This window comes from Xiphias gladius, chromosome 3 (genome assembly GCF_016859285.1).
Source record: "Xiphias gladius isolate SHS-SW01 ecotype Sanya breed wild chromosome 3, ASM1685928v1, whole genome shotgun sequence".
NCBI lineage: Eukaryota > Metazoa > Chordata > Actinopteri > Istiophoriformes > Xiphiidae > Xiphias > Xiphias gladius.
This window is the reverse complement of record NC_053402.1, coordinates 9,504,967-9,532,673: the sequence shown is the minus strand read 5'-3', so window position 1 is coordinate 9,532,673 and position 27,707 is coordinate 9,504,967. Positions and strand designations below refer to the sequence as shown.

Genomic DNA, 27,707 nt, shown 5'->3' with positions numbered 1-27,707 from the left:
CACAAACCACAGGAGGAGCGGGTTGAAAGCCACACAGCTCAGGCTAACGTATGACCGGGCACATTCCTCAAAAGAAACAAGGGGGTTAGCTAGAAATGCAACGAGGTGCCGCGTTTTGTCCTTTATCATTTTAGGGGCGCTTTGGGGAAATTGGTTCATGTCGGGCCGTGGCAACTCTCGTCTCCGCGAACTTCCAAATTAACATTAGTGCTATTCCGTATTGGAAACTGGTTTGAATGGATAGCTTTTTCCTCCGCTCTCCCCCAGACGAGGGACAATCGGAGGAGCACACGGACTGGGGATATCGCAGGCAAAGTTGTTGAGTGTGTGACTATTGCAAATGAGCCTTTGTTTCCATTGTTGTTGTACCTATATTACCCGTTGGCTGCCTAGTGTCAGGTAGCTTAACGCTAGCTATAAACAGGGTATTTGTTCGTCAAGGTGCAGGTCGTGCTGTGAGTTTCTTATTGCCCCGCATTTCCCGGGGTAAAGCAGGATTGATTTAGCTAATTTCAGCGGGCCTCCCTCCTCGGAGCCCCGGTCCATCCATCCCAACCCCCGCCTTCAGCAAGCGACTCGCACCCACCAAAGGCGCCGAGATTGGGCGAATAGCGAGCAAATACGTCCGCGTTTCTCTACCCGCTCCCCCACCGACCTCCCCTCCTTACTCCCCGGCGTTGACAGCGGACAAGGCCGAGGTCGCAACAGAGCAGGCCCGGCCGCCGAGGCTCGACTTGTCCACCCCACCTCCGCATCCTACTGCGACTCACCAGCAGTCCACCGAGCCGACCCTGGACAAGGTAGAGGGTAACAGGGATAGCAGGGACTACTGCATCACAAACAAAACAACAACAACTGCCAACATGAACCACCACCATCACCACACACAGCAGCAGCAACAGAAAGCCGGCGAGCAGCAGCTCAGCGAACCAGAGGACATGGAGATGGAAGGTAAGTGATAGTCCCAAGAAAGCCGAACGGACACTTTCAAACATTTTGTCATAATTTAACAGCTGCAGGAGAAACGCAGCAAGGTTTATTTGTGCAAGTTGACCTCGACTTTACAGTACACACGAAGGCCCGAAGCTAGCCAGGATAGCCGGTTGCGTTTTTGCTGATTGTGCGTCCTTTGCAGCATACTTGTGTGGAGCTGACCTCATTTTGTTTTATAAGCGAATGGAGGTTGTATTTCTCTCTTTATGCTTGCAATATCCCATTGCATGTAGATAAACCAAAAGAGCTAGCATATCCACTGCTAGAGATTAGCCACACAAATCATTCATTCGGATTGGCCACTGTTTTTCTAAATAAACTGTCCAGGTCTTGATAACGTTCGGCTGCTGTAACAAGTTAACAAATGCAGTTTGCCAAATCATCGCCGTTTAGAATCCACATGCAGCCACGGGATTCCAGGCCCGCTGAATGTTGATAACCTAAATGTTTGTAAACAGTGTGGTTGTTAGTATTGCAATTAACATGGATCCATCGCTAGGTAAATTAATCTTGCTACTTGGACTTCACTGTGGGCTTTTGGTTGATGTAGGCAGTTATCGGCATCTGCGTTCCTCATTTAAGTTAGCAGTTCAGTGAATAAAGTAGCAGCAGCTTACCTATCATAAGTTATAACGTTTAAATATAGTCCGTTAATAACCGCTCGACATCGCAACGTTACGCTAGCCTCTCTAGAATATGTGTGTTAGCATCGTGTCCGATGGCTTGTACATTAAATGTGGGCCTGTAAAGTAACGATATGGGTTAACTACAGGGTAAAATCTGCCAGTTTGGCCCCTGAAAGGGAAAGTCGGTAAATATGACTAGTTAATATTTGTTGTAAAAACGGTTAGTTGGGACAGCGTCGGGTATCTTTTTTATCACCTTATGTGTTCCTCAAGATGGTAAAACGTAATGAACGTTGTTAGCGGGACAGCTAATTGTAAGCTAGTCATTTAGCTCCGAGGCCCACTTCGTTACGGTCATTTGCTGGCTAGCATGCTGGCTAGCATGCTAGCTAATGCTCACGGAGGGGGTGTGTGGCGTTCCAAAATGGTGGCTTGTATTTTGCAACGTTCGATTTGGCTAGTGCTCGAATGTTAGGCCTTGAATATTTGCATCACGTAATCAGATATTTTCACTTATGTATAATGGCTGTTTAACAGTATAATGTACTTCCCGTGGGTGATAATTTTCTCTAGTATTAATTCTAGCTTGTTAGGTTGTACTAGTGTTTCCAGCTAATGTTAGCTAAGAAGGGCCTGCAGATGAATCTGTGGCTAGTGATTGCTACATAGCTACATAGCTAGATAGCTAACGCTAACGCAGATGCGTCAATTCTGATATGCTAAATTGACTGTGGTACAATACATTAAACGATTCAAGTACATATTACGACAATCTAATGCACCAAATGTAAATTATACTTTGTCTTAGTTGTTTGTTAGTTTAAATGTTGATGTCTGACTGTTTAATGTTAACCGTGTGGCAGTCTTTGTAAGTAACGGTAGTCGCCGTTGCGGTAAGCCAGGCCCGCACAGGGGCAGCGCGGGGATTTGCTGCTTCATTGTATGGAAGACCAAACGGCATGGAGCTCGCCATTTTTAATGATCTGTGTTTTTGTTAGTCCGATTTGGAGTCTGGGCCACCCATGTTAGCGTTTAGCACACAAAACACACTGAACACCCGTCCTACCGGTATTTTTATTGACTTTTCACTGATGTCAACTTTGGACTCAGTAGAGGCTTGTGGGAGCCCTCAGCATCACTGCGTCATTTAGTCATAGTGATTTTGTTATCTGTTTACAAACGCATTGTTGCTTGTTATTCCGCAACACACAATATATACTTTATCTTCTTTTAATTATAGAAATATTTAATTAGAACCAGCCCCAGATGGCATTTACATTTTTCAATCATTCATTTCAATACTTGTTTCACCAGTAGCAGGTGCACTCACCAGACTTTCTCACCCCTTGAGTTGCAGGCTCATCCCTCTTGGGTTCTCTCCCAGTGCACTTTCAGCCTTACAAGGACAGTGAAAACATGTTGAGTCAATAGAGTCCTCACCTTTTTTCAGACTGCTTATACAATCACATGCCACATTTCCTATATGGCATGGGGCTCCATACAGTTGCAGGGGGGTTAATCCATCATCTGCTCCACATATGTTATTTTATCTGTTTTACCACAGCAGTGTGACTATAATGCCAGGCTGCTCCGGCTACACGATCGATCTAGCATTCTTGCCTGTAATACCTCTCCAGAAATGTAGAAACTTAACAGATAACAAACATCATGCTATTTGTCAAACAGTGCCTTTTCTGTAAAACCCCATTCCCCTAATAGGACAAATTAAGGACTATGATTAACGTACATATAAGTTTTAAAGCCAAGGTTTCCTTCAGCTGTATTTGTACCTCATGATTTTGTGTCAGGAGTGTATTGTAGGTTTCTGCATCTGTCTATCAGATATTAGAGAAACATACCTTGTTGTGGTCTGATGCATCAAACAGCATTTCACCCTCTTAGTGCCAAGTCATTGTAAAAGGATCAGCTGTGCTCTTACAACCTTGTTTCTGCAGGTTAACAACACATCTGGAGTTGTTTCTCTTTTTGTCCATCTTAAAGTTGTCATCAGACAAAACATTTTCTCGATGATTGGAACTTTTATTTTCAGTCCAAGGCTGTGGATTTTAATAGATTAGGAAAGATTAGAATACTTTCTTGGCCCTTCTCACACAAACGGAAAACTGTGCTTTTTACTAATTGTTACTGTTGTAGTGCAACCACAGCAGACATTCAGATTAATTACAGTGATGTTTCTTGAAAACATATTTCTAAATAATCACTCAGTCTGTTGAGATGCTTGTGATCTTCACCTTCTAGACATCTCCCTAGTTCAAGTGACATTAAGTGCTACATTAAACCTGTGCTTCTTTTGTCAAATATGAAGTCCTACATTTAGCTCCGGCTCGTGCAGATTTCCGTGACTAATGTGTTAGTATGTACCTCTCAGAGGATTCAGGGTAGACAGACACAGTGGGCGGGACAAGAAGTTGTCATGGAGTTGACTGACAGACCCCATTAGCAAGGTATAATCCACTTGGGGAAACAAGCTCAGTCTCCTGGAGGACTGGGTCACTAACATTACCTGGAGGCACCACTGCGTCTGTAAGCTTAGGAGAGGACAAGGAACACAGATACATATGAAATGCAGTGTAAGAGAGAGGCTTAGACAGCAACACATTTGGAGACATGCCTGAATGTTAATATCAGTGCTGTCGTTTCTCTCGAGTCTGGTTTCTGTAGCGCCATCGTCATCATCACAGCATCCAGACAGATTTCACTCACTCCTAAAAGTCTACTCAAAGCTCCTCTGATTTTGTCATCACTGTGTTTTGATAGACGAGACTGTGCATCGAGCCTTCTCATTATTCGGCTGGGATAATTGTTGTCCTCTGTGCGCGTGTGTTTTTGTTTGAGCGATGACTTGCAGCTTAATCCTGCATTGTGTCCATAATTACCCAGCCTACTGTAATGTTGCATGGTCTTTGTTACATACACACACATTCTCTCTCTGTTGCCATCACTCTGATACACAGACTGGGAAAGAAGACTTGGCATGTTGTCTCAGCAGGGTTTTCCTAGTAAAAATGCAAAAGATAAAGATGGAAACAGTAGTTGCAGGATTGCTAATAAAAGAATTCCAATCTTGGTTTATGCTGTTTTTTTAACTGTATGCCTCAAATTATTAGGATAATGGCCTGGAGTGTCAGCCTGTCCTGTTTTTTTTAAAGTATACATATATTCAAAGAGACCTGGCAAAATAAGACTTTTTTTTTTTTATAAACTGATTGTCACCTCACATTTTCCTCCTTTCCACAACCAAAGGATGAAACTACATTAGTATAAGTATTATAAGAATCATAGTTTGAGTTTTGTTGCTTTGTATATTCACACTTTCTAGAATTAAAATGGATCCACACTGGTAAGAAGGTAATCGAGCAGATTTTCTGTTGTAGGAACCGTTTTTATCTTTAATGGTTGTTGCTGTTGCACAATGAGTGGAATCCTTGTGTCTGCCCCCCTTTTTTTTTAAGCTCTTGATGCCATACTTTATTGATTTTTGTTTCTGACCTGCTGATGTCAGGAATTTAGCAAGGGCAATTGCTAAGTACCTGTTTTCCTCCAATTGAGGAAAAGTCTCTGCCCTGCTATCTATGCTAGAAACCCTGCTAACCATACAGTCTTATCATATCGTTTCTCTCTTTTTATAGCTGGGGACACAGACGACCCTCCAAGAATCCCGGCCAACCCAGTGATCAATGGTAATGTGGCCATGGCAGATGGACACAACAACACAGAGGAGGACATGGAGGATGGTGAGTAGGATGTGCACAAACGAACATGATTATGAATACCTTTGCTTGTTCAGAAGCTTGTGCTGTAAAGAAAATTGTCTAAGTAATGATCCAGGTTTAACATAATCCGGTGAATGGCTCGATTTAATTTACTATGGCGTTATTTACTAGCACATGTCAGTTAGAGCTGGAGGAAACCTGTTTTTCCTATTCACCGTCTAATCTGCCCGTTTTGCCCCTCTCGCCTCATCTTTCTACAGACACCAGTTGGCGGTCAGAGGCAACTTTCCGGTTTGTGGTGGAACGCTTCAGCCGCCTGAGCGAGTCGGTGCTCAGCCCGTCCTGCTTTGTCCGGAACCTTCCATGGAAGATAATGGTGATGCCACGCTTCTATCCTGACCGACCACACCAGAAGAGCGTGGGCTTCTTCTTACAGTGTAACGCAGAGTCAGACTCCACGTAGGTGTCTTGGTGGGCCGGGGGATTTGGCAGGCATTATACGGATTTAGGCAAACACAGAAATGTTTGATGGTCCTCATACACATACACACAAATAGAGTTTACTGACCTTATGATCACTCACTGGTTGAATGCTTTTGAATGACACTTTGTGTATATAGTCTGAACACAGTAAAAGTTGGAAAGTTCAGTCTATACAATTAGTTTAGAACATGTACTGCAATAAAACAAAGACATAATGGTGTCCATATAAGGTGCTGCCTCCCCACACATGCACACTTTTCTTCTACAATTTTGTGTCACCATTGATATAATTCTGTTTTTTTTCGACACAGAAAGACTCTTTCATGTCAGTGTGAAACGATGTCTACAAATTGATATGCATTAAATACAGACATTAAAAAAAATGCATTATTATTCCTCCAGGATTTGTCTGTTTTGTATTCATTTTACAGCATGATCATATGCCATCATGCTTCATGATGGGAACGGTGTTTGTGGGGTGTTTCGATTATGTCAAGCATAGCATGTAGAATAGTTGGGAGAAAAGCTCAGCTATGGTCTCATTAGACCATCAAACCATCTTCCAATTTGTTAGTCTCCCACGTGCCTTATGGGAAAAAAAATACTAGCTCAAATGTCATATCAGTTTTTTCAACAATGTATTTCTGCTACTTTATCATGAAGATGCAACTATTGAAGCACCAGTGTATCAGTTGTCTTAGCCATGAAACCCTGCAGCTCCTTCAAAATTGCCATAGGCCTCTTGGTGTCTTCCGACTTCCCTCTCCATTCCAGTTATACTGCAGTTTGTAAAAACACCTGGCCGCACCCCTGATGATTTAGTTCAGTAAGTGAGTTGAATATTTTTTCAGTCAGTTGTTTTGTATATGGAATTTATCTTTAATTTACATCAATTTTATAGAGTTTTTTTTTTTTTTTCAAGTCCTCTGATTTAATTGCTGACTGTAATCCTGATGACCTGGTCATTTACTCAAGTAAAAGTGCTTTCTAAATACCCCAGAGGCTTTTTAGTCAGGAAATTATCTTCAGGGTCACCACCAAGACACATCAAAGGAAGTAAAATTACCAATTAAAGCCTTGTCATCTGGCCACTCCTCACACTCTTTTATGCTTTTTGATAATAAAATTGGGTTGTGTGTTTAGGTGTAATTGGTGTAATTAAGTGTGGTTTAATTGGCTAGGTGTTTTGCACAGGTTTTTGGTCTTGTGATACATTATAAACTCAGTGAATCATGGTTACAGAAGTTCACTAACATGGGCTTGTGTTGTAGCCTTCACAACGTTCTAAATTTGTTATCTTAATATTAGCATATGTTAAACGTTTAAACTGCATCAAAGTACACACATTATGATGTACTTATGCCATTTTTAATTCAAGGAAAGGCAGTTGTTAATGAGAAAATAATACAATTAATCAAACATGTCCTATCTCATAATTCTAAAAATTCCTGGATCCTGTTCTTCTTGTTTCAGGTCATGGTCTTGCCACGCACAGGCCATGCTGAAGATCATCAACTACAAAGACGACGAGAAGTCCTTCAGCCGTAGGATCAGTCACCTGTTCTTCCACAAAGAGAATGACTGGGGCTTCTCCAACTTCATGTCCTGGAGTGTAAGTACAGAAACTGACAGAGGACTTGATGGCAGATTTATATTACAGCCAGATAAGTTTTTCAGAAGAACCATCAAAGAAACAAGTGTTTTTTGTTTGCACAAGCTGGTGGCGTAGACACACATAGGAAAGACTGGCAAAAACTTAATTTTCATGTATTCGTTGACCTCTTGAGTGTTTGTTCCTTGTCTTAACTGAAGTTAAAAATATACATTAAGCGCATGCTTTTGCTTATACTCATTCCTATTAATATTAACAGTTTTGACGGTTTTGTGTTTCAGGATGTGACTGATCCAGAGAGGGGCTTCATTGATGATGACAAAGTCACCTTTGAAGTCTATGTCCAGGCAGATGCCCCACATGGAGTGGCGTACGTAGCGTTTAATTTTCTCTGCGTTTTCTTTCAGGGCTGGGTTTTTTCCACTGGTCCCAGGTAGCATTTTCTCTTTTTAGGTTTGACGAATTATAACCATAACATTAACTTTCTCTTTATAAACAGCTGGGACTCTAAGAAACACACTGGCTATGTTGGACTAAAGAACCAGGGAGCGACCTGCTACATGAATAGCCTGCTACAGACACTCTTCTTTACCAACCAGCTACGACGGGTATGCTTTTATCTTTGTGTTTATTTGTGTCTGAATTTAGATTTTGTTTTTATGAGTTGTAGAGTGTATTTTTCCGTGTTGGCTGGGTGCATTAGCTTCTTCTGACCAGATAAAGATTTGGTTTTTGTGTGTTGTGCGTGTCTGTGTGTGCACGCAAAAGCATGTGCACTAGAGCTTATGTTCATTGTTTGTGTGTGTTTATACCTATTGTCCACATGTCATCTTGTCTCATAGATATGGAAGGCCAAATTCACATCCTGCATGTTTAGTGTATACTTCTACTCTGTATGCTGCCAGTTTTTCGTACGATTAAGTATTGTTTACTAATGTTCTTGTACAGCTGGGGCTGATTCTTGTGGCATTGCTACCACTATCATCTGGCATCACGAGGTCCTTTAATTCACCATAGTCTTAATGCTGTTTCATTGTTTTTTCCAAGACTAGGTCTGATGATGTGGATTTTATTTGTCATGCAAATAAGAACGTTTAAGCATAGCAAATGTCTTCACAAAACAGTGAAAATTAGTAACTTCAATCTATGAGTATTACGTCCTCAAACTCCAAATGGACAAATCCTGGTGTGAATCCTCCCGACTCCACTCTTTGCAGGCAGTGTACATGATGCCCACAGAGGGAGATGACTCGTCCAAGAGCGTCCCCCTGGCACTGCAGAGGGTTTTCTATGAGTTGCAACACAGCGATAAACCTGTTGGCACCAAGAAACTGACCAAGTCCTTTGGGTAGGTTAGACTTTTTTATCAACAACTCACCCCCATTTGTTTTCAAATGACAACGTTTGAGGCTAGAATGTGAGGTTAAACAAATAATTACTGTTTTTGGCTCAGTAGTGTACTTGTAATTCTTTTCTTGTATTTTCTTATTGGCATTTAAATGCTAAAAACATCAAATGGGGGGGGGTACTTGCTCAGTTTGGATAACAACAGAAAGATCTTTGTACACACCTTGATTTGTCAGCTAACAGCTGTGGTGTGGTTGTTTCACTGAGTACTTAGGATGTAGCATGTTACCTGGAGTCGGTATAAAAAGGGGGAAATGATGAAAAATATAGTACACTGATGATGGTTAGTTTGCTTCTTTGATCAGCTGCCATTGCTGGTACCACTATATGACTCAGATATTATTTTTATTAGTATTTAAAGTAGTTACCAGCAACAAATCTTTCCTGATCTGTAGATATCACATCTAACTGCTGGTTGTTGTTGTTTTTTTTCCCCCCCCTTCTTCTTTTTCTTCCTATGTTAAGGTGGGAAACATTAGATAGCTTCATGCAACATGATGTACAGGAGCTGTGCCGAGTGGTGAGTTCTAATAATGTCTTGAAGAATGTGTATGTGTATGCCTGCCTAATTATTGACATACTATATGCATGCATGTTTTCCAGCTCCTGGACAATGTGGAGAACAAAATGAAAGGCACTTGTGTTGAGGGAACCATCCCCAAGCTCTTCAGAGGAAAGATGGTGGTATGTCCCCCCACCCCACCTTTCCCCTTCATGGTTGCTGTCACATTTTGTATATTTGTTATAAAAATCATTATTGAGTTACTGTTCAAAAAGACAGGTTTATTTGTTGGAGGTAGACATTTCCATACTTTTATTTTGCACAGTAATGTCAGTGCAGTATGTATGTACACAGCGATGAACTGAAGTAGTCTAACTTAACACAGGATGTAGCCTGGAACAAGGTCAGTTTAAGAATAGGAGGAGGTTAAATCAAGAAGTAACTTGCTTATAGATATTTGTGACTCACTAGTTGAATCATAGTCTGAACCCTGTGTCTCTGTGTGCGTGTGTGTATCTGTGTTTTCTCACTCTGCAGTCATATATCCAGTGTAAGCATGTGGACTACCGGTCAGAACGGATAGAGGACTACTATGACATCCAGCTTAGCATAAAAGGAAAGAAGAACAGTGAGTAGCAACATCGATACAACATCATCGCGGAGGTGCTACTCTATCTTTAGCACTACTGTTATTTCCTTGATCTTATCCATGATCTCTGCTTATTTCCAGTCTTCGAGTCATTCAAAGATTATGTTGCAACCGAACAGTTAGATGGAGACAACAAATATGACGCAGGAGAGCATGGCCTGCAGGTGAGCTACATTATTTATGTTATTTGTTCTAGTTTATTTTAGTCTTATGCATTTTATTTTGCTGTATCTGAATTGGGATAAAAACTCATTTAAACCCAACATTTTTATCAAATCTTTCATTATCCAGTAAAGCAGGGCCCTATTGACAATGTTCAATATTAATTTTGAGCAATACTCTTTAATTGGAAGACACGTTACAGTTCTATTCATGCATGGATTTGGTACATCCAAATAATCAGGTCAAAAAGCTGGAAAAGGTTTCTATTCTGATTTTATTTAGTGTCTCTTTTCCAGTTTTTTTTCTCCAAACTAAATAGATATGTGGTCTAAAGTCAGATCCGGAGGCATACTACCTCAGTGTTAAAATGGAGGACAAGTAGGTGCAGTAATAAAAGAGAAATACCTGGATAGAGTGGATTGTAAGATTCAAAAATTGCATCTAAGACCGGCTAAAATACTGTAAGTTACTTAAAGCTGGAAGTATTCATGGTTGGAGAATGAATATCAACGAGATGTCTTGACCCAGGTGCTTGACATGTTTATATTTGCACTGCAGGAAGCGGAAAAAGGAGTGAAGTTCCTCACTTTCCCTCCAATACTTCATCTGCAGCTGATGAGGTTCATGTATGACCCACAGACTGACCAAAACATCAAGATTAATGACAGGTAATGCACCAGGCCAAACCCTCACACTGTCGTCACATGTTCATTCCTTTTATTATTAATTTTGTTTTCGGGTTGTCAGTCCGTCAGTCCATCTGAGAGAACAGGAAGGATGTACGCCCATCCCATTCTCGTGAATGAAATATCCTAGGAACGGCTGGAGGGAATTTCATTACATTTGGCACAAACGTCCTCTCGGACTCAAAGAGCAGATTAGAATTTGGTGCTCAAAGGTCAGGATCCCTGTGACCTCACAAAACATGTTTTTGGCCAAAACTCAAGGATTTATATGCTAATTATAACAGTATTTCACACATGTCCAATTGGATAAAATGATGAAGTGATGACAGTTTATATCCAAAAGGTCAACTTCACTGTGACATCATAATGTTCTTAAAATACAATTAATACTTATTATTCAATTCCTTCGTTGTCCTCATTGCATATATTATGAGTCTGGACAGACATGGATGTGAACTTCAACTTGACTGGTTGGCGGAGGTATACAACCATGAGGCGGAAATTCTACTTATGCTTACTTGTGTATTACTTTACAAACACATACACACACACACAGCCCTTCTTAAAGTTGATCAGTCCCCATCAAACTCACACCATGTCACAGTGGCTGGTGCTCAGACATAATTTTAGAGAAGGTCTGGTCCACAGTAACATAGGTTAAAGATGCAGTCTATTTTCGGAAACAGTACTTGAGCTTTCACTCTGCCCTGACCTTCTGCACCAAGACACTGAGAAAGTGAGTCACTGTGTTTCCTGTAGGCTGTAGCATGCTATTTGGTAGCTAATGGTGTTTTAACAATCCATCAGGATAATGTGACTCTTTCAGAACACACAAGCAGCCATCCAGAGTAGCTAATTTCCCTCTGTGGTGTCTCTCACAAACCCAGAGTCATCCTTGTGATGCTGCCACAGGCACCTGTCCCACTGAGGGCTTTGTATTTGTACACACATACTGACACACTCACACACTTACTCACACGTATACACACATGCACACGCACACACACACACACACACACACACAGTGCATTGATATAGAGTATATGGAGCAGGTAAACTCGAATCATGTCTGAGCCTACACTCATATTTTCTCTTACATAGGTTTGTTTCTTGTTGTGTTAATATTTGACCTTTCTTTTTTCTATCCTCTTTTTATTCTACTCATCCGTTCTTCTTATCTGTACTTCTTCCCTCCATTCCTCTTACATTTCTCTCCCGTTTTCTCCTGCCTGTCATATTCTTTACTGTCCAATCTCTCCCTCCCTGCCTCTCATCCTTGTTTTCCATCTTCTCTTTCTCCATCCTCTCACACTTCCCTCAATCACTCCTCACACCCCATCCCCACGTCTGTCTATCCTTTCTGCTTCTCGTTCCTCCTCTCCTCAATAGGTTTGAGTTTCCAGATCAGTTACCTCTGGATGAGTTCCTTCAAAAGCCAGACTCCAAGGACCCAGCCAACTACATCCTGCACGCAGTGCTGGTGCACAGTGGGGACAACCATGGCGGTCACTACGTCGTCTATCTTAACCCCAAAGGAGACGGCAAAGTGAGTGTCAAGGAACCAATAGTGAGAACAATTTTTTTTTATACACCTTTCACCAAAAATTCTGTGGGTGTGGGTTTTGGTGGTGTTGATAGGATTTATGTGTTGTGGTTTGTGCATTACTAGCTATAATTTTGGGAAGCACTGGCCCTGAGTATAGTACCTGGTTTTTGTCTTTACTTGAGATGAACTGAGCCACAGGCACTCAACTTTTTAGATCTTTTAGATCGTATCATGAATACAGTCATTTGATATGGTCGACTTCTACACTGGTCTACTCTGGAGCTGACATTTAATAGAAAAAGGTACTAAAAGTAATCATTCTAAAAAAAATGATCATAGTATCAGGACCGCATAAAAAATGTAGAAAATGAAATAAGTAATGTAATTATGTTATAATGATGGTCTTAGAGGTAACAGCTAAAATTATGATATGCATAAACAAGCAGTGTTAAAGAATAATGTTTAACTACTGCTATAAATAGTATAATTATTTGCATGTAATTATACCCATAGAACATTGTATGAAAAATGCTGGATGCAGAGAAACGAAAAACATGTAAAGATACAGAATAAGTACCTGTCAGTTCTTTTATGATAAGTTACTTTAAAAAAATGTACAGAGATTTTATGAACCAGGGGAAGTATTTGCTGAGCTATCGACTCAGATTTACAGAGAAAATGCTTCACAAAACCAGTGTTGAATCAGCCAAACAGTAGAAAAAATGCGCCTGTCAGGAATAGAATATAACTGACAAGAGTCCAGCTTTTATGCTGACAATACACGACAAAATTTCAGCTGCAGAGTTCAGTCCCTGTACTGTTCGTTTTTTTTCCCACACACATTAGATCTACAAATCTGAAGGTGTAGAATGTCTAAAACCTACATGTACTTAACTCCTGACTTACACGCACACATTTACCTCTGTTAGTGTTGTTTATAGACGAGGTCAGCTGGTTGAGAATGCCTGTACTAATCCTTCCGTTAAAGCAGAGAAAAACGGAAAGTTTATGGATATTATAACTTGAGTTGATAGGAGAAGTGAATGGTAGGTTTTTTTTGTTTTGTTTTTGTTTGTTTTTTCTTCAGCATTATGAATTTGCATGTTGGGGTTGATTGAAAGCATTCCAAGATGAGTCGAAATAAATGGTTGTCTTAAGTGCACTCTGGTTTTCTCTTTTCCTCCCCTTTTGACCTACTCTTGCCCCCATTCTCCCCTCTTTCCTTTATCCATCCCCTGGCTTCCTTACCTCTCCCTTTGACTTCACCCATGCTCCTTTCCCAACTACCCTCTCCCTCTTGTCTATCATTCTTTTTCTCTCTGCAGTGGTGTAAGTTCGATGATGATGTGGTGTCGCGGTGCACAAAGGAGGAGGCCATAGAACACAACTATGGTGGACATGATGATGACCTCTCAGTGCGCCACTGCACCAATGCATACATGTTGGTCTACATCCGTGAGTCCAAGCTCAGTAAGTAACATATTCCCTCTTTCTGCCTTTCTCTCTAATTGTGGTGTCAGAGGGACTTTGCTATAAACACATAAAATGTTCCCCCTCAACTGCCCCAGCTAGTGTGTCCATAAGTACGATTCTACGTATACATACGAGGCATGTATGACGGATGTGGGAAAATCTTATTTCTGTTTCCACTTTGTCATTTAGTGACTGAGTTCTCCGCAATGACTGTCTTAGAATACTGTCTTAGTGGCTGCAGTAAACAGAAATGTTCGTGTATTGCACCATGTCCACCCTATAATTCTCACTTGCATGTCTCCCGGTATCACAGGCGAGGTTCTCCAACCAATGACTGACGTGGACATCCCCCAGCAGCTGGTGGAGCGTTTACAGGAGGAGAAAAGGGTGGAGGCGCAGAAGAGGAAGGAGCGCCAAGAGGCTCACCTCTACATGCAGGTTCAGGTAGGGAACCAAAATTTTAGATTTTTCCTGGTGTGAGCAGCTTAGTGCAGACTAGTCAGTGTCAGAATGTACATTAGGAACCTATCTGCCTTTTTGCCTGTATTAAAAGTTTTCCAGTTTGGGAAGTACAATAGCAAAGTTAAGCTTCCCTGTTGTTACGTTGCTATGCTATATAAGTAGAAAAGTTAAGTAGCAGTGGTTCAGAGTGTCAACACATCAAACCCAGCAGAGTGGGCCCTGGCAGCTTATATACTGTGATGTGAATGAAGTGGTGCTCATTACTTGAAGTATTCAAGGGGGCAGGACTGCTAAGATTTTGAGTTGCGATGGGACTTCGTATGTTAGGTGTTGCCTTGGGTACAACCAAGATGCTACATTAGCAGTTAATGCAAGATGAAGCTGTGCAAAGTATGCAGCTTTAATTGTTTTTAATCTTAAAATACTTGTATCCAAATTAGTGGTCAGATATGTTTCATAGTTGGATGAAACTATTTATCTGAATAGGAGATGATAATATACAAATCTTGTGTCAAAATCGCACTTCAATACAATTTTATCTTTAAAAGGAAAAATACTCTTCAATTTCACATATTACATTTAGACTACACATTGGTAGAAGTATGGTGTTATTGTGATATACTTTTATATTGAGAGAAAATAAATTTGGCAGTGTGGTTTAGATTGCAAGAAGAGCAACAAGTGATAATGAGGAAACTGTTTGTTAAAAGATAAGTTTTGTTTTGTTCGAAGATGTCAGCTGCATGGACTTTATTATTTGGCCAATTATTAAGTCAAGAGAGAGGGCTAATTTCTCTCATTACCTTTCTCTGGTAATATGAGGAATAAAGTAATTCTAGACAAAATGTGCTCTGTGTAGTTGTTGTTTTTGTGTATGACAAAATGCGTTACTAAGACACAATCTACTCTGTTACTGACTGACGACTGCATTCATGTTTGATAGAAACTTTGTCTCCATCAAGATACAGACATTTTTCTTGCCGTTTTAAATGTGTGTGATGCTAAGATAAACGCAGCAGCAGTCGCTTAGATGAGAACAACAGACACTTAACTGCAGCCGGGGCAAATGTTTGCCTTTTGTATATATCCCCCCAAGCTTTTGGTACAGTCTCTTCATGTTTTAAAGCTTTGTCCGGTTTTACTGCCAGTCACTAAGGCTGTGTTCTTCCTTTCCTCTTCCCCCTCATGGCAGATGGTGACAGAGGACCAGTTCTGTGGTCATCAGGGCAACGACATGTATGACGAGGAGAAAGTGAAGTACACAGTCTTCAAGGTCCTGAAGAGCTCCACGCTTCAAGAGTTCGTCCAGAACCTCTCCCAGACCATGGTGAGGGACTCGAGAGTTTGTGTGAGGGGGGGAAAAAATAGTGGAGACTGTTTGTGTAGGGCTTGCATAGAGTCCTTCAAACTCAGTTGAACTACAGGTACTTTGACTTCGGCACCACTTTTTAAGATAACGTCTGAGTTTTGATACTTAAAATTGTTGACAAGGATACTTTTTTAGAAAGAATTCAGTTTGAATAATTGTACTTGAAATGGGAATCAGATTTGATAAAATGCTATTCATTAAACTCAATGTGTTGCCAGTCTTTGAAGCAACTAATTTATTTATGAATGAACTTTATTCATCCCAAAGGAGACTATCTTTGCACATACACTGCATATTGAGTGTCATCACGTGCCTCTATCTAAAGTGGAGGCATGCTTTTTTTTTTCCTATTTGCCATATGTAAACTAGGCAGCCACTCACAAGTGTAGAGCCCAAAAACATGTGCACACATTCATTTAATTCTCTCTCCCTTCCATTGATCATTGTTGACAACAGTATACTATAATGACTTGAGAAAAATAAACAATAATTACAAATCTTAGTCTTAAATGTTCACACAAAGGTAACTAATTGGTTGAGGTCTGGAGCCCTGCCATGACTCTTCCTGTCTGTCTGTCTCTCTCTTGTAAACTCTTTTCACATCCTTTTCTTATTATCTACTTGATTTGTTTTTCTCCCGTCCTGTTGATGCTTCCCACCTTTTTGTGGTATTAAGTCATTTTTGGCTTTTCTGTTTAACTTTTTAACAGAGCAAAATAAACATTAGAATAAAAACTGTTGGATAGAAACTCACACAATGATGTGCTGCAGGGTTTCCCACAGGACCAGATGAGGCTGTGGCCCATGCAGGCCCGGAGCAATGGAACCAAGCGACCTGCCATGCTCGACTATGAGGCTGACTGCAACAAGTCGGTAAGTGTTTGTGTCTCGGAGACTGGGTTGTTTGTTTGTGTGGTAAACATGCAGTTTTTTGTGTGACCAATTCTTGAACACATACTCCAACATTTTAAAAAGAATCCTCTTTGTCTGTTTCTTGCCCTGAGCCCAGTGCAGATGTAGGTTCCACCTCCCAGTGGTGAACGGGGATGCTAAAATGATTTGTATGCCCTGGTAGAGTGGCAATTGGAGTCTGTTTGGTTCAGTTTGTTTATTTTTCACCCCAAGTGTTTTCACAACATTTTTATGCTTCCACAACGGCGACAGCTGTGCCATCACGAAACACTTGTCTATCCTGTATAATAGTATAAAATGATGAAATGACAATATTTTATATCTAAATGGTCAAACTTCAACTTCCCTGTGACATCATAATGTCCGTTGGATACTCAACTGGTGGCACTAATCTCGGATGCCCACCTTGAAACTGTGGTGATTGTATAGATCTTTCTATGCTGCAAGGTTGAAAAGTCTTCACTACATTACATGAGTCTGGACAGACATGGATGTAAACAGAAACTTGACAGTATACATACAACTGCAAAGCGGTAATTGTAGTTGTGAAAGGGAGAAAGAGAAGTAACGACCAGGACAGTCACCTGAAATGGGACAGCTTCAGCATTTAAGACTGTGACAGTCAGTAGTTTTGTGTCTACTCTGAGAGAGTTAAAATGCAACACAAAGCTTTAGAAATAAATTCAAATGTCCAAAGTGATGGTGTTAGTTTATTCAGAATACAACTTTGAATAAAGAATTTTATGTCACTGAAGATAGAAATAAAAATGGCTTACATTAAATTAGGAAATAATGCTGAAAAAACTGCTAGAATATTTAAAAATTGTGATAAATGAGAAGTTGTTTTCTGAAGTGAATCCTCAGGCAGCAGTCATGCATTTATCCCTTTTGTAATGTGTTAGCTGTGAGGAAAATGGCCCATATTGTAATCTATCAATTCAGTCACTTAATTTTTTGGAGCCACCCCTTAGTGTATATGTGCTTTTTCAACATTAGCATTTGTGTGCATGAATGCATATACTAATCTGTGCATTTGTTTGTGTGTTCCACTCTTGAAAAAAAGTCAGCATTTTATCACTTATTTAAATTAGTCAGTGATATTAGAAATGAAATAGTTTTTAATGTTTTTTGCATGTTTGTGTTTCAGATGATCGACTTGAGTGACAACGAGAACCCCTGGACAATATTTCTGGAGACAGTGGATCCAGAGATGGCAGCCAGCGGGGCCACGTTACCCAAGTTTGACAAAGACCGTAAGTCCCACATCTAACCCCTCATCCGACTCAGTGTCTGTTTCTGAAGCGTTTACCACATTGTTACTTTAATTTGTTATTATCATGTGATTTAGAGCACCCGGTGACTCATTCTTTGGGTGTCTCTCTGTCTTCTAAGATTATGGGCAGTAGCAAAATTACCTCCAAATCATTCCTCCTTTAATTTTCAAGATTTTGTGTCAAACTTTGCATTCAGTTCATGTTGGCACAGGCGCCTTAAACTTGAAATATTAGAAATGCTGCTTCATAGGTTATGATCACTGTTAACATTGTGGGAACAATGACAAACAATGACAAATATAATAGGAGTAGTTCTAGGTTTTGTGTAATGTGAGTGGCCCTGCAAAGTTAATAACCACTGTTAATTCTAACACTAGTTGTGGTCATGTAAGTTACTCTTATGATGTGTCGGCCACCTCTGTAGAAAGAATGTCTTTTTTTTGGGGGGCTGATTTCTGAATGTTCCTTGTTGAGCAGTCACTACTTTGGGAGACCTGTTGTATCTTTAATGACTTTGTCTCCTTCTTTTTAGATGATGTCATGTTGTTCTTGAAGATGTATGACCCCAAAACCAGAAGCTTAAATTATTGTGGACATATCTACACACCTATATCCTGCAAAATAAGTAAGTGGTATCAACGTCAAAGTCTATTTTAAGCTTAACACACTGTCACCAGATAACATAAAGTATGTTTTAAATTTAAACAATGTAAACCCAATGAGTTCTCTGTTCGCTGTAAAAATGCTTTGAACTCAAGGATTAAAACACGTGTTTCTGTTGCTCTTTTCTCCATGTAACCAGGAGACCTGCTGCCAGTCATGTGTGAGAGAGCAGGGTTTCAGCAGGAAACTAGCCTTATCCTCTATGAGGTGATCTATTTATGTAGCACTCACTTGCTGGCACATTCCTCTCTTTTTCTCACTCATTCACTCTTCACTTGCTCCTTCTCATTCTCACAGGGCTCTTCCTATCTGACACACAAGCTTTGTCTCTCAAACTCTCTTGTGCACACTTTAACACCGTCATATACAGCATCGCTTTTTCTCACAACTCCCGATTTTGTAGTTTTGTGTATTTATATTTCCTAAACTGAACACTCTTGTGGACCCACCAGACAGCTTCACATTGACTACATTTCCCATGATCCCTTGTGTCTTACAGGAAGTAAAGCCCAATCTAACAGAGCGGATACAGGACTATGATGTCTCTCTGGACAAGGCCCTGGATGAGCTCATGGACGGGGACATCATTGTCTTCCAGAAGTAAGACTGTTTGTGTGTGTGTGTGTGTGTGTGTGTGTGTGTGTGTGTGTGTGTGTGTGTGTGTGTGTGTGTGTGTGTGTGTGTGTGTGTTAAAGTCTGAGCAGCGTGATTTTGAATTTTGGGAGGAAATTTGGTAGGGTCAAACAAATATGAGGGATATTCGAGAGCACTTTAGCTCCAACACAGCTTGTGTCACACTAGAGGTGCTGTCGAATGGGTTTTTTTTTTTTTTTATGATTAAAGACGAAGCCTATACGTTTTGGCTTTTCTAATGGATGAAATACAGTGAAACAACAGAGAGAAAGGAGAGGAGGGGGGATTCAGAGATATGTGTGTATGTGTATTTAGAGGAAGATCTTTGTCAGAAGGGTTGAACGTGAAGTTTTAAATATTTTGTCTGACACTTCAGTGCTTCCCTCCGTTCCTCTATCCCTCTATCGCTTCATAACCTCTTCTTAATTCTCTCCCAACCAACCTTCCTCAACCTTATTCCTGTCCTCTTTACCTCCCCCTCCATTCCTCCTGCTACTTATCCTTTCATCTGCCTTTGTTACATCTGTCTGTACTCTTCCCTCCCATTATCTTTTCTGTCACCTCCTGTCAACACTCAACATTTTTTGTCTCAATTTATCAATTTTTCTGCCTTCCTTAAATCATGCAGGGACGACCCCGAGAACGACAGCAGCGAGCTGCCTACGGCCAAGGATTATTTCCGTGATCTCTACCACCGGGTGGACGTCATTTTCTGTGACAAGACCATCCACAACGACCCTGGCTTTGTGGTCACGCTCTCTAACCGCATGAACTATTTTCAGGTATGGTCCATCCAGGTACTCTCATTGAATGCTTGAAATTTAGGGGGAAATAATACAGTGATTTGACAGGTAATTTCAATTTCAATGTGTTTTTGTTTCAGCATGTTTTTGTTTTGTTTTTTTCTTTCCTTGTAAATCTCCCTGTTGGCCTTTAAGTCAGCGGACACAAATGAAATCAGACAGGCCTGTGGTGATCCCCCGTTTGTAAAGTTTGTGTTGTCTGTTTGTCAGGTGGCCAAGACCGTAGCGCAGAGGTTGAACACAGATCCCATGCTGCTGCAGTTCTTCAAGTCACAGGGGTAGGAGGCTTGTCTCATCCACACGCACAGATACAGATCATTATCTATTTGTGATAATATTGATAGTTTCATAAATGTCACATCACTGCTAGTCAGATATTCACTCAGCATTTATTGATTGATTGATTAATTGAACCTCCAGAACAACTTGAAAACAAAGACCCATGGTGTGTTGTTCATACCGTGTGAATGTACTAACACTAATAACACATTATACTGATCACCTTTCTTCAGCTGTTCTGCTCACTGTATGTCGAGTCAGGAAAAATATAAAGCAGCAGACGAGGCTTTGCAACAAGGCTGAAATTGAAGGAAAGGACAAGGGACAAGGGAGCTTTACTACTTGTTTTGCACCTTATTGACTAATTCTGCTTTTGCTGTTAAGAAAGTATTTCTATTTAAAAAGCAGAAGAGATTAATTGACGATGTTGCTTTGGTTTTCTCTGGCTGACTTGGTGTTATTTGAAAAGCATTCCTTATTTAATAAATGTTTCAAGGTAGAACTCTCATTTAATTTTTCATATAATTATCAAAATCTTATGGTCCTGTTTGAATATAGACAGAAATGCATTGTATACATTTCAACCCAACTAGTCGAGGTGGATGGCCGCCCACCAAGAGCCTCATGGAGGAATGTTTGGTCTCTTTAAATAACATTGTAAAGAGTACAGTCTAGACTTGCTCTAAAGGACATGTTCCTTGAAATAACTTCTGTCAGGATTTGGCGCTATGGAAATGAAATTGACATTACATTTACAAAGTGCGTTCTCATTCACACAGCCTGCGTCATGTTTGCTTTCGATTTGATTACTTGAAGTTGTCAGTAGAAACGTTGCGTAACCTGTCCCCCCCACCTTTCTTTGTTGTTTTCCTCTTACTCCTCCCACTCTGGCTCCCTCCTGTCCTCCTCTCCTCTCCTCCTCTATTGTCCCTCTGCACCTCTTTGTTTTTGCTTGTCTTTCCCTCTTGTTTACCTCCCTCTCCCTGTGTCCTCTTCTTTTTTTTTCTTTTTTTTCTTTTTTTTTTCTACACTTCACTTTGTTTTGCTCCTTCCCTTCTTTTTTCTACCCTCTGTTTCTCTTGTCCTATCGTCCCTTTTACCTCCCCTTTGTTGTCCTCCCCCCCTGCCTGGTGGTGTGGTGGCCAGGTACAGGGACGGTCCAGGGAATCCTCTTAGACACAACTATGAGGGAACGCTGCGGGACCTGCTTCAATTCTTCAAACCTCGGCAGCCCAAGAAACTCTACTACCAGCAGGTAGGAAAGGTTTGCCAACTCTGGGCCTTGTGTGTGTCTGTGTGTCTGTGTGTCTGTGTGTGTGTGTGTCTGTGTGTGTGTGTCTGTGTGTGTGTCCATATGCCTACATGTTTTGACAGTATAGTTTGGCCCAAGACCGCTACTGTTGGCTAGGAAAAGGCTTTAAAGTTTCCACCGTTAACTATAGTATGCTGCTATAATATGCTGCTTTTCACTCTTTCTCCTGTAGCTCATCATTGCTACTTCACCCAGTCTGTGTTTATCTTAACACTCCTTTTTTTTGCTTTGCTTTGGATCTGTTCTTTCTTTTGTCTTTGTCCTTGTTATTGTTGCCTTGCCCTTGAATCTTTCGTTGATATTTTCTCTTCTGCATTTTTTTTTTCTAAAATGATTTTTTTATCATTTGATTGATTGAGGTCTAAAAGATGATGTATAACTATTCCAAAATGCTTTCTATATTCCTGAAAGTTTAGTGCACACAACAGTTCCATTATTTCTAAACGGTAAACCATACTAAAGAAGGAGAACCAATTTATGTCAAACACTGAACAAGTAGATATTCCTACAGGGAGATGCGTTCTCCTGCCAGACCAGCTGCTCATTATGATATGGCTAGTTTTATGGTACATGGTCCTAGCTGAGCTAACAGCTAAACAAGCTAAAGCTACCTTAGAAAAAGACAAACTTCCAGAAAAGAGGAGCATTGCATTCATCATCTTCCATCACTGTTATTTTCTAAATAAAGTAGTTGGTACATTCAACCCCACTGGTAGTTTATGGCACTTGTTTACAACTGTGTAATCTCAAAAGATTTTCCTCCTGATGCTGTAAAAATGCTGTGTTGTTGCCAATACCACTTACTTCATTTCAATTGGAACAATGAGAGATGCAATATGAAAACACAGTCAGTGTGACCAGTGACCACGGGGGTCACAATCCTCCCTCATTACCTGACTTTGACATTTTCTTCTCCTTTTCTCTTTATTTGTCCACAGTTAAAGATGAAGATAACAGACTTTGAGAACAGGAGGAGTTTTAAATCCATATGGCTCAACAGCCAGTTCAGAGAGGAGGTAATACACAGACACACACACTTTCAACAGCTAAATGATGCGGGACATTCTCACACAAATTTTTCCTCACGTTTCCTCTTAGGAAGTATGGAATGGACATACTAAGTCAGATGTTTTTTGTCAGCAGACACATGAAATTTGCATGTGTGTTCGTTACAGGAGATCACCCTCTACCCTGACAAACATGGCTGTGTGCGGGACCTTTTGGAAGAATGTAAAAAGGCGGTGGAACTCTCTGAAAAAGGCTCTGAGAAGCTCAGGTGTGTGTGTGTGTGTGTGTGCACGCGCGTGTGTATATCATCATTTCAGTGTCATTTGTTTCAATGTATTTGACTGAAATATGGTTGGGAAGATTATTGCAGTAATATAATCCTTGCCAAGAGGTTGAGCCTTACAATAATCATCACCATTTTCTCCTCCAGTCATGATCACTGATCTCCATCTGATGGGAAAACTTGACTTTCTCACCCACTTCCCTCTGAGCTACAGTTTTTGTTAATGAAACCTTGCTGTCCCTGCTCGCAATCAAAACTTTTCACTGACCAAACATTGTTGAGCTTTGCTGCAGGTATCCAACCTTATGCAAAACTCAGCTTCATGATGGTGCATTTATGAAAGTGAATTTAAAACAAAAAACGTAGTACTTAATCCCCAGAGAAAACATTCCCAACATAACCACTCAGTTTCATGAATAATCCTTAGGATGTTTCTCATAGCATTATAGCACACACATGTATGTAAACGACTGAAAATCAAATTTCAGTTTGCAAACAGATTGAGTAAAGCAGTGGGAAGCTCGCAGTAGGGCTGTTGAGCAAGGCAGAGAGTATAAGTCACTTTCTCCATGTAGTTGTTAATTAACAGCCTCCACCCTGAAACTCACTGTCAGTCCAAGATTCAGCTCACAGTTTGACCTGTTAGCTGTGAATCATGTCATATATTGAACATATTCTCCCCAGTCTATGTTGGGTCAGGACTGGCTTAGAGAATGCAGACTGCTCAATTTCAACTAATGAATTTGGCTACCATTTTGAGTTTTATTGAACTGTTTTCAACCTTTTGTACAAAGTTAATCTAGTCTTTATCATGTGCAAAATAGGATTCAGGACATTAAGAGCATAATGCGTATGACTGAAAGGAATTTTTGATTTTAAGATTTTACTGAGTACTTTAAACGACCTGGAGGTACCTGGCTTCCACCTCCTTTAGGCCCTCAAGTGTACTGCATCATCTCATTTTTATAAACGTGCTATCTTTAGCAGCACTTGGATTTTTAGGTGTGCCTCTAATTATTATTTGTTGACTAAGTTGCATGTTATCCAATGTTTAATGTGATTTTAATGCTCTGGAAAAAACTTTGTCTTTGTAAAGCTACTGTAGAGTATTAATCCTTCCTCACTGTGTCTCTTCTCTCTTCCCCCTGCAGGCTTTTAGAGATAGTAAGCTATAAAATCATTGGGGTTCACCAGGAGGACGAGCTGCTAGAATGTTTATCTCCGGCTGCCAGCCGCACCTTCAGAATAGAGGTAAGTGTATATGACTTTAGTTTCTCTTTCTCTTGGAGTTTTATGGGGTTTTTTTGTCTTTTTTTACTCCTTTAGTCACTACTCCACTTCAAAAGCCAGCTTCTTGACACTTTTTTTTTTTTTGGACAAAGTTTGATAAGTTTATTTACAAAAGCAGCAACTTTTGCAGCTATCATTTGCAGGAGTTTAGCTACTTCAAAATACTATGGTTCAGTTATGAAAGATTAACTAAACACCAAGCTGAAGCAGTGACCACATCGGGCTGAGTGTTTCAAGTCTGTTGCACCTTTTAACGACACCTAACAGTGATGTCTAGTTGTACCGACCACACCCTGAGTACACTCGTGCATCATTGCAGCACAGAGAAAACTTCAGCCACCAGAGGTCAGCAAAAACAGTTTAGTTAAATTGCTTTTCAAGGTGGCAGGTTAATTTCGAGTTGAACACACACTCGTCACTTTTCCACCAGTAATCAGAGTAACTTGCAGCGAATTTACTGTAACTGACTTGCCTAAATCCCTCCTTGCTCGCTTGTCATATTTCCTTCCCTCACTCAGGAGATTCCTTTGGACCAGGTGGACCTTGACAAGGACAGTGAAATGCTAATCCCTGTCGCTCACTTCCACAAGGAAGTCTTCGGGACCTTTGGGATCCCCTTTTTGCTCAAGATCAGACAGGTGTGTGTGCATGCTTGTCTGTGATCACATGTGTGAATGAGTGTTTCTTGTCTACTTAAAATAATGTATTACTCAGCTACCTAACTGCATGCTCTGTGTTTGTTTCCTACCTTGATTCCCAACCCTCACCCCACAGGGCGAGTCATTTCGGGAGGTGATGAGGAGGATCCAGACAATGTTGGACATCCAGGAGAAAGAATTTGAGAAGGTACATCATGATTTGCTTGCACAACCAGGGATCACTACCTGTATTGAGTGCATTTCAAATGTTTTCTAGTGAATATTTAACATTTTGCTTACTGGCCAGTATAACTGGTACACATTATTCATTAAATGTCACGTAACAGTTCCGAGAAGTGTTTTATGTGTACAATTTTGTGTAGGACATTTAAGTATGTTGTAGGATGAATAAGTTCGTTTTTTTTTTTTTTTAAATTCAGAACACAGGTAACATGCATTTGTGTGTGTGTTCATTCTCAGTTCAAGTTTGCGATTGTGATGATGGGGCGGCATCAGTACATCACAGAAGATGAGTACGAGGTCAACCTGAAGGACTTTGAACCACAGCCAGGTATTCACTCTTTCTGCTGCTCCGGGGAGTCCTGGTAATATAACCACTGCTATTCTTACTGTTACTGCACCAATGGTAGTGACTTTATGAGTGCAACAGGTTATAACAGAGCTCAGTAAATGAAACAAAAGCGTGCAAATGCATCACAAGGGACAGTCCCGGGAGAACACTTACTTAAAGGAAGCCACTGCGTTGGCATAGCAGAAGGCTCTGTGAGAAACAAATGTCGGGTCACCAAGCCACGAAAGTTTACAGTTATTCAACTTTTGCCATAACAAAGTGCTTAGTCATCCAGCAATGGCCAGTCAAATTTATGCAAGAGCACATTCCTGGTAGAGGATCTAGATACTTTTTTAGGAATAGATACTGTACTTATCGCAGTCTGCATGTGGCCTGAAGGAGACAAGGAAACACACGGTAAACACTTACATATGCTTACACCTACATTATATTCATATATAAACCACTGATTAAATGCTTATATACTGCTAATGAATGCCAACTAAGGGAAGATTTAAATAAAGTGTTACTAAAGACACATTCAATGATGTTTTTCTGTCATTCCTGGAAGATGTGTTTTTGATCACATAATGATCTGTGATTACACGAGCCACAGCTGCTCCAGTGATGGTGGTTCCTTTACAAGCATAATTTTGTTCAAGAGGATCAAAAAGGGGAAAGTTGAGAAAGGCTCAACTTTATGCAAATATCCTCTGGCACAGTGCAGGTGACAGCCAAGTATTCATAATCATTTTAATTCCAACATAAATTGAAGCACAGTTATTTACTATTCCACTACACTACAAGAAGGAACTTTAAACAAATTAGAGGAAAAGTAGATCATCGCAGTCTCTGGCTTTCCAGTTCTCTACAATGTGTTGATAATGAGTTACAGGGACATAAAGAAGAACAATGTCTGGAAACAAATCAGACACTGTTGGTGTGTCTGGCAGTGGTAGATACTTCAGAAGGCGACTTTCCAGTCAGAGTATCTAGATTACATACTCAACACTACACACTCTCAGAACTACAAATGCCTGAGAGGCCAGAGACTGACAACTACTTTATATCCGTCGGTGTGAACACACCGTTTAGACCAGAAACAGCCCTGCTTTACAAAAATGCCAGGGGCTCTGTTGGTGTTGATTGAGGTGCTGGTGAGAAGTTGAAATACGGTTCAGGAAGGCCCGTTTGAGTAACAGATCGATAAGTTTGTAAAAATAAGAATACTGCAAGGTCGTTTATGATGCTAGAAGACTGGATTTTACAACTGTAGAAGGTTATCACAACCGCAACTGTTTTACCTTTTGTCAAAATGTGTACGAGGTAAACGGGAGAAATCAGGTGTTCACGTTACAAATGTACAAAGTAACCTACCAGGAATCTGCGCAAGCACTTGTTTGACTCACCACCACAGCATCTTGCCAGATAATGTTGCTTTGCGTTGCTTTTATGGCCAGCACTCTGTGCACTGGTACCCCCACTGCCTCCGTGGACCTGTTTCAAATGAACGAGGGGGGCTGCATTTTTTTCACACAGGGCTAAAGTCGTTCTGAACGCGGCCTTAATCAGAAAACTTATGTCTGAAACTAGTCAAAGAGGGTGTGTCATATTGAAATTGCTTGAGATAAAAATGCTTAAATTTTCCTTAGGATTGTAGTGACACCTCAGAAATTTGTTTGCATAAAATTCAGTTTGATGTCAAATCAGTTTTATCAGAGAGGGATGCCGCCGTCGCTGCTGCTTGTAATGACCCCTCTGACGTATCTCTTTCCTCGCAGGTAACATGTCCCACCCGCGCCCCTGGCTAGGGTTGGATCATTTCAACAAAGCTCCAAAGAGAGGTCGCTACACCTACCTGGAGAAAGCAATCAAGATCCACAACTAAAGCAGCCCGCCCTTCCTCTTTGTCCTCCTCATCCTCCTACACCTCCTGCTCCGCCTTCCTTCCTCCCTACCTACTTTAACACACCATAACCACAGACTGTAACCAACCGTGTGTGTGTTTGTGTGTGAGAGACTGTGTGGGCGTGCGTGTGTGCTCGTATGTGTGTGTGTTCATCACTTTTAACACCCTGCCTGGACACCTCTACAGCTCTACACCGGCACTATGTCTTCAGCGATACAGATCTTGCTGCAGCTGACGGATTATTCTTCAACCACAAAATAAACTGCACCAACCACCTCCTGACTGTTTATTTTGTTGATTATTTTATTTTTTTTTATTGTCCCCCTCTACATTTGAGGCTGTTCAGTTGTTTTTCTTCTGGCTTCTCTACCTGTTGACTGCCTGTTTTTGGTTGCCTGTCTGGAAGCGGGAGAAATGAAATTGGATTT

At 40.7% G+C, this 27,707-nt stretch overlaps 1 protein-coding gene across 6 annotated transcripts; it reads left to right on the top strand.

Annotated features, from left to right (window-relative positions):
- Nucleotides 1–506: 506 nt before the first annotated feature.
- usp7 (ubiquitin specific peptidase 7 (herpes virus-associated)) lies at nt 507–27,258 on the top strand. 6 transcript variants are annotated; one of them, XM_040116102.1, is made up of 31 exons: nt 507–951; nt 5,270–5,374; nt 5,614–5,812; nt 7,310–7,448; nt 7,730–7,818; nt 7,948–8,056; nt 8,666–8,796; nt 9,321–9,375; nt 9,459–9,539; nt 9,895–9,985; nt 10,088–10,170; nt 10,727–10,836; nt 12,244–12,421; nt 13,726–13,870; nt 14,187–14,317; nt 15,528–15,662; nt 16,476–16,577; nt 17,764–17,869; nt 18,423–18,515; nt 18,693–18,760; nt 19,053–19,153; nt 19,815–19,968; nt 20,200–20,267; nt 21,415–21,523; nt 22,519–22,596; nt 22,756–22,856; nt 24,023–24,122; nt 24,680–24,799; nt 24,936–25,007; nt 25,280–25,370; nt 27,152–27,258. In XM_040116102.1, the coding sequence occupies exons 1-31, from the start codon at nt 864–866 to the stop codon at nt 27,256–27,258; spliced, it is 3,339 nt and encodes a 1,112-aa protein (XP_039972036.1). In that variant the 5' UTR covers nt 507–863. The 6 variants fall into 6 exon arrangements, with proteins under 6 accessions (XP_039972036.1, XP_039971999.1, XP_039971990.1 ...); XM_040116065.1 differs by having other exon boundaries at nt 748–951; nt 12,244–12,400; XM_040116056.1 differs by having other exon boundaries at nt 748–951; nt 21,421–21,523.
- The last annotated feature ends 449 nt before the right edge of the window (nt 27,259–27,707 follow it).

Excerpts from the sequence above, each read along its gene's own strand:
- usp7 (XM_040116102.1), top strand. The coding sequence starts at position 864 with ATGAACCACCACCATCACCACACACAGCAGCAGCAACAGAAAGCCGGC. Across the intron at positions 8,797-9,320 it reads AAACTGACCAAGTCCTTTGG|GTGGGAAACATTAGATAGCT; the intron begins GTAGGTTAGACT and ends TCCTATGTTAAG. Across the intron at positions 19,154-19,814 it reads GACATCATTGTCTTCCAGAA|GGACGACCCCGAGAACGACA; the intron begins GTAAGACTGTTT and ends TAAATCATGCAG.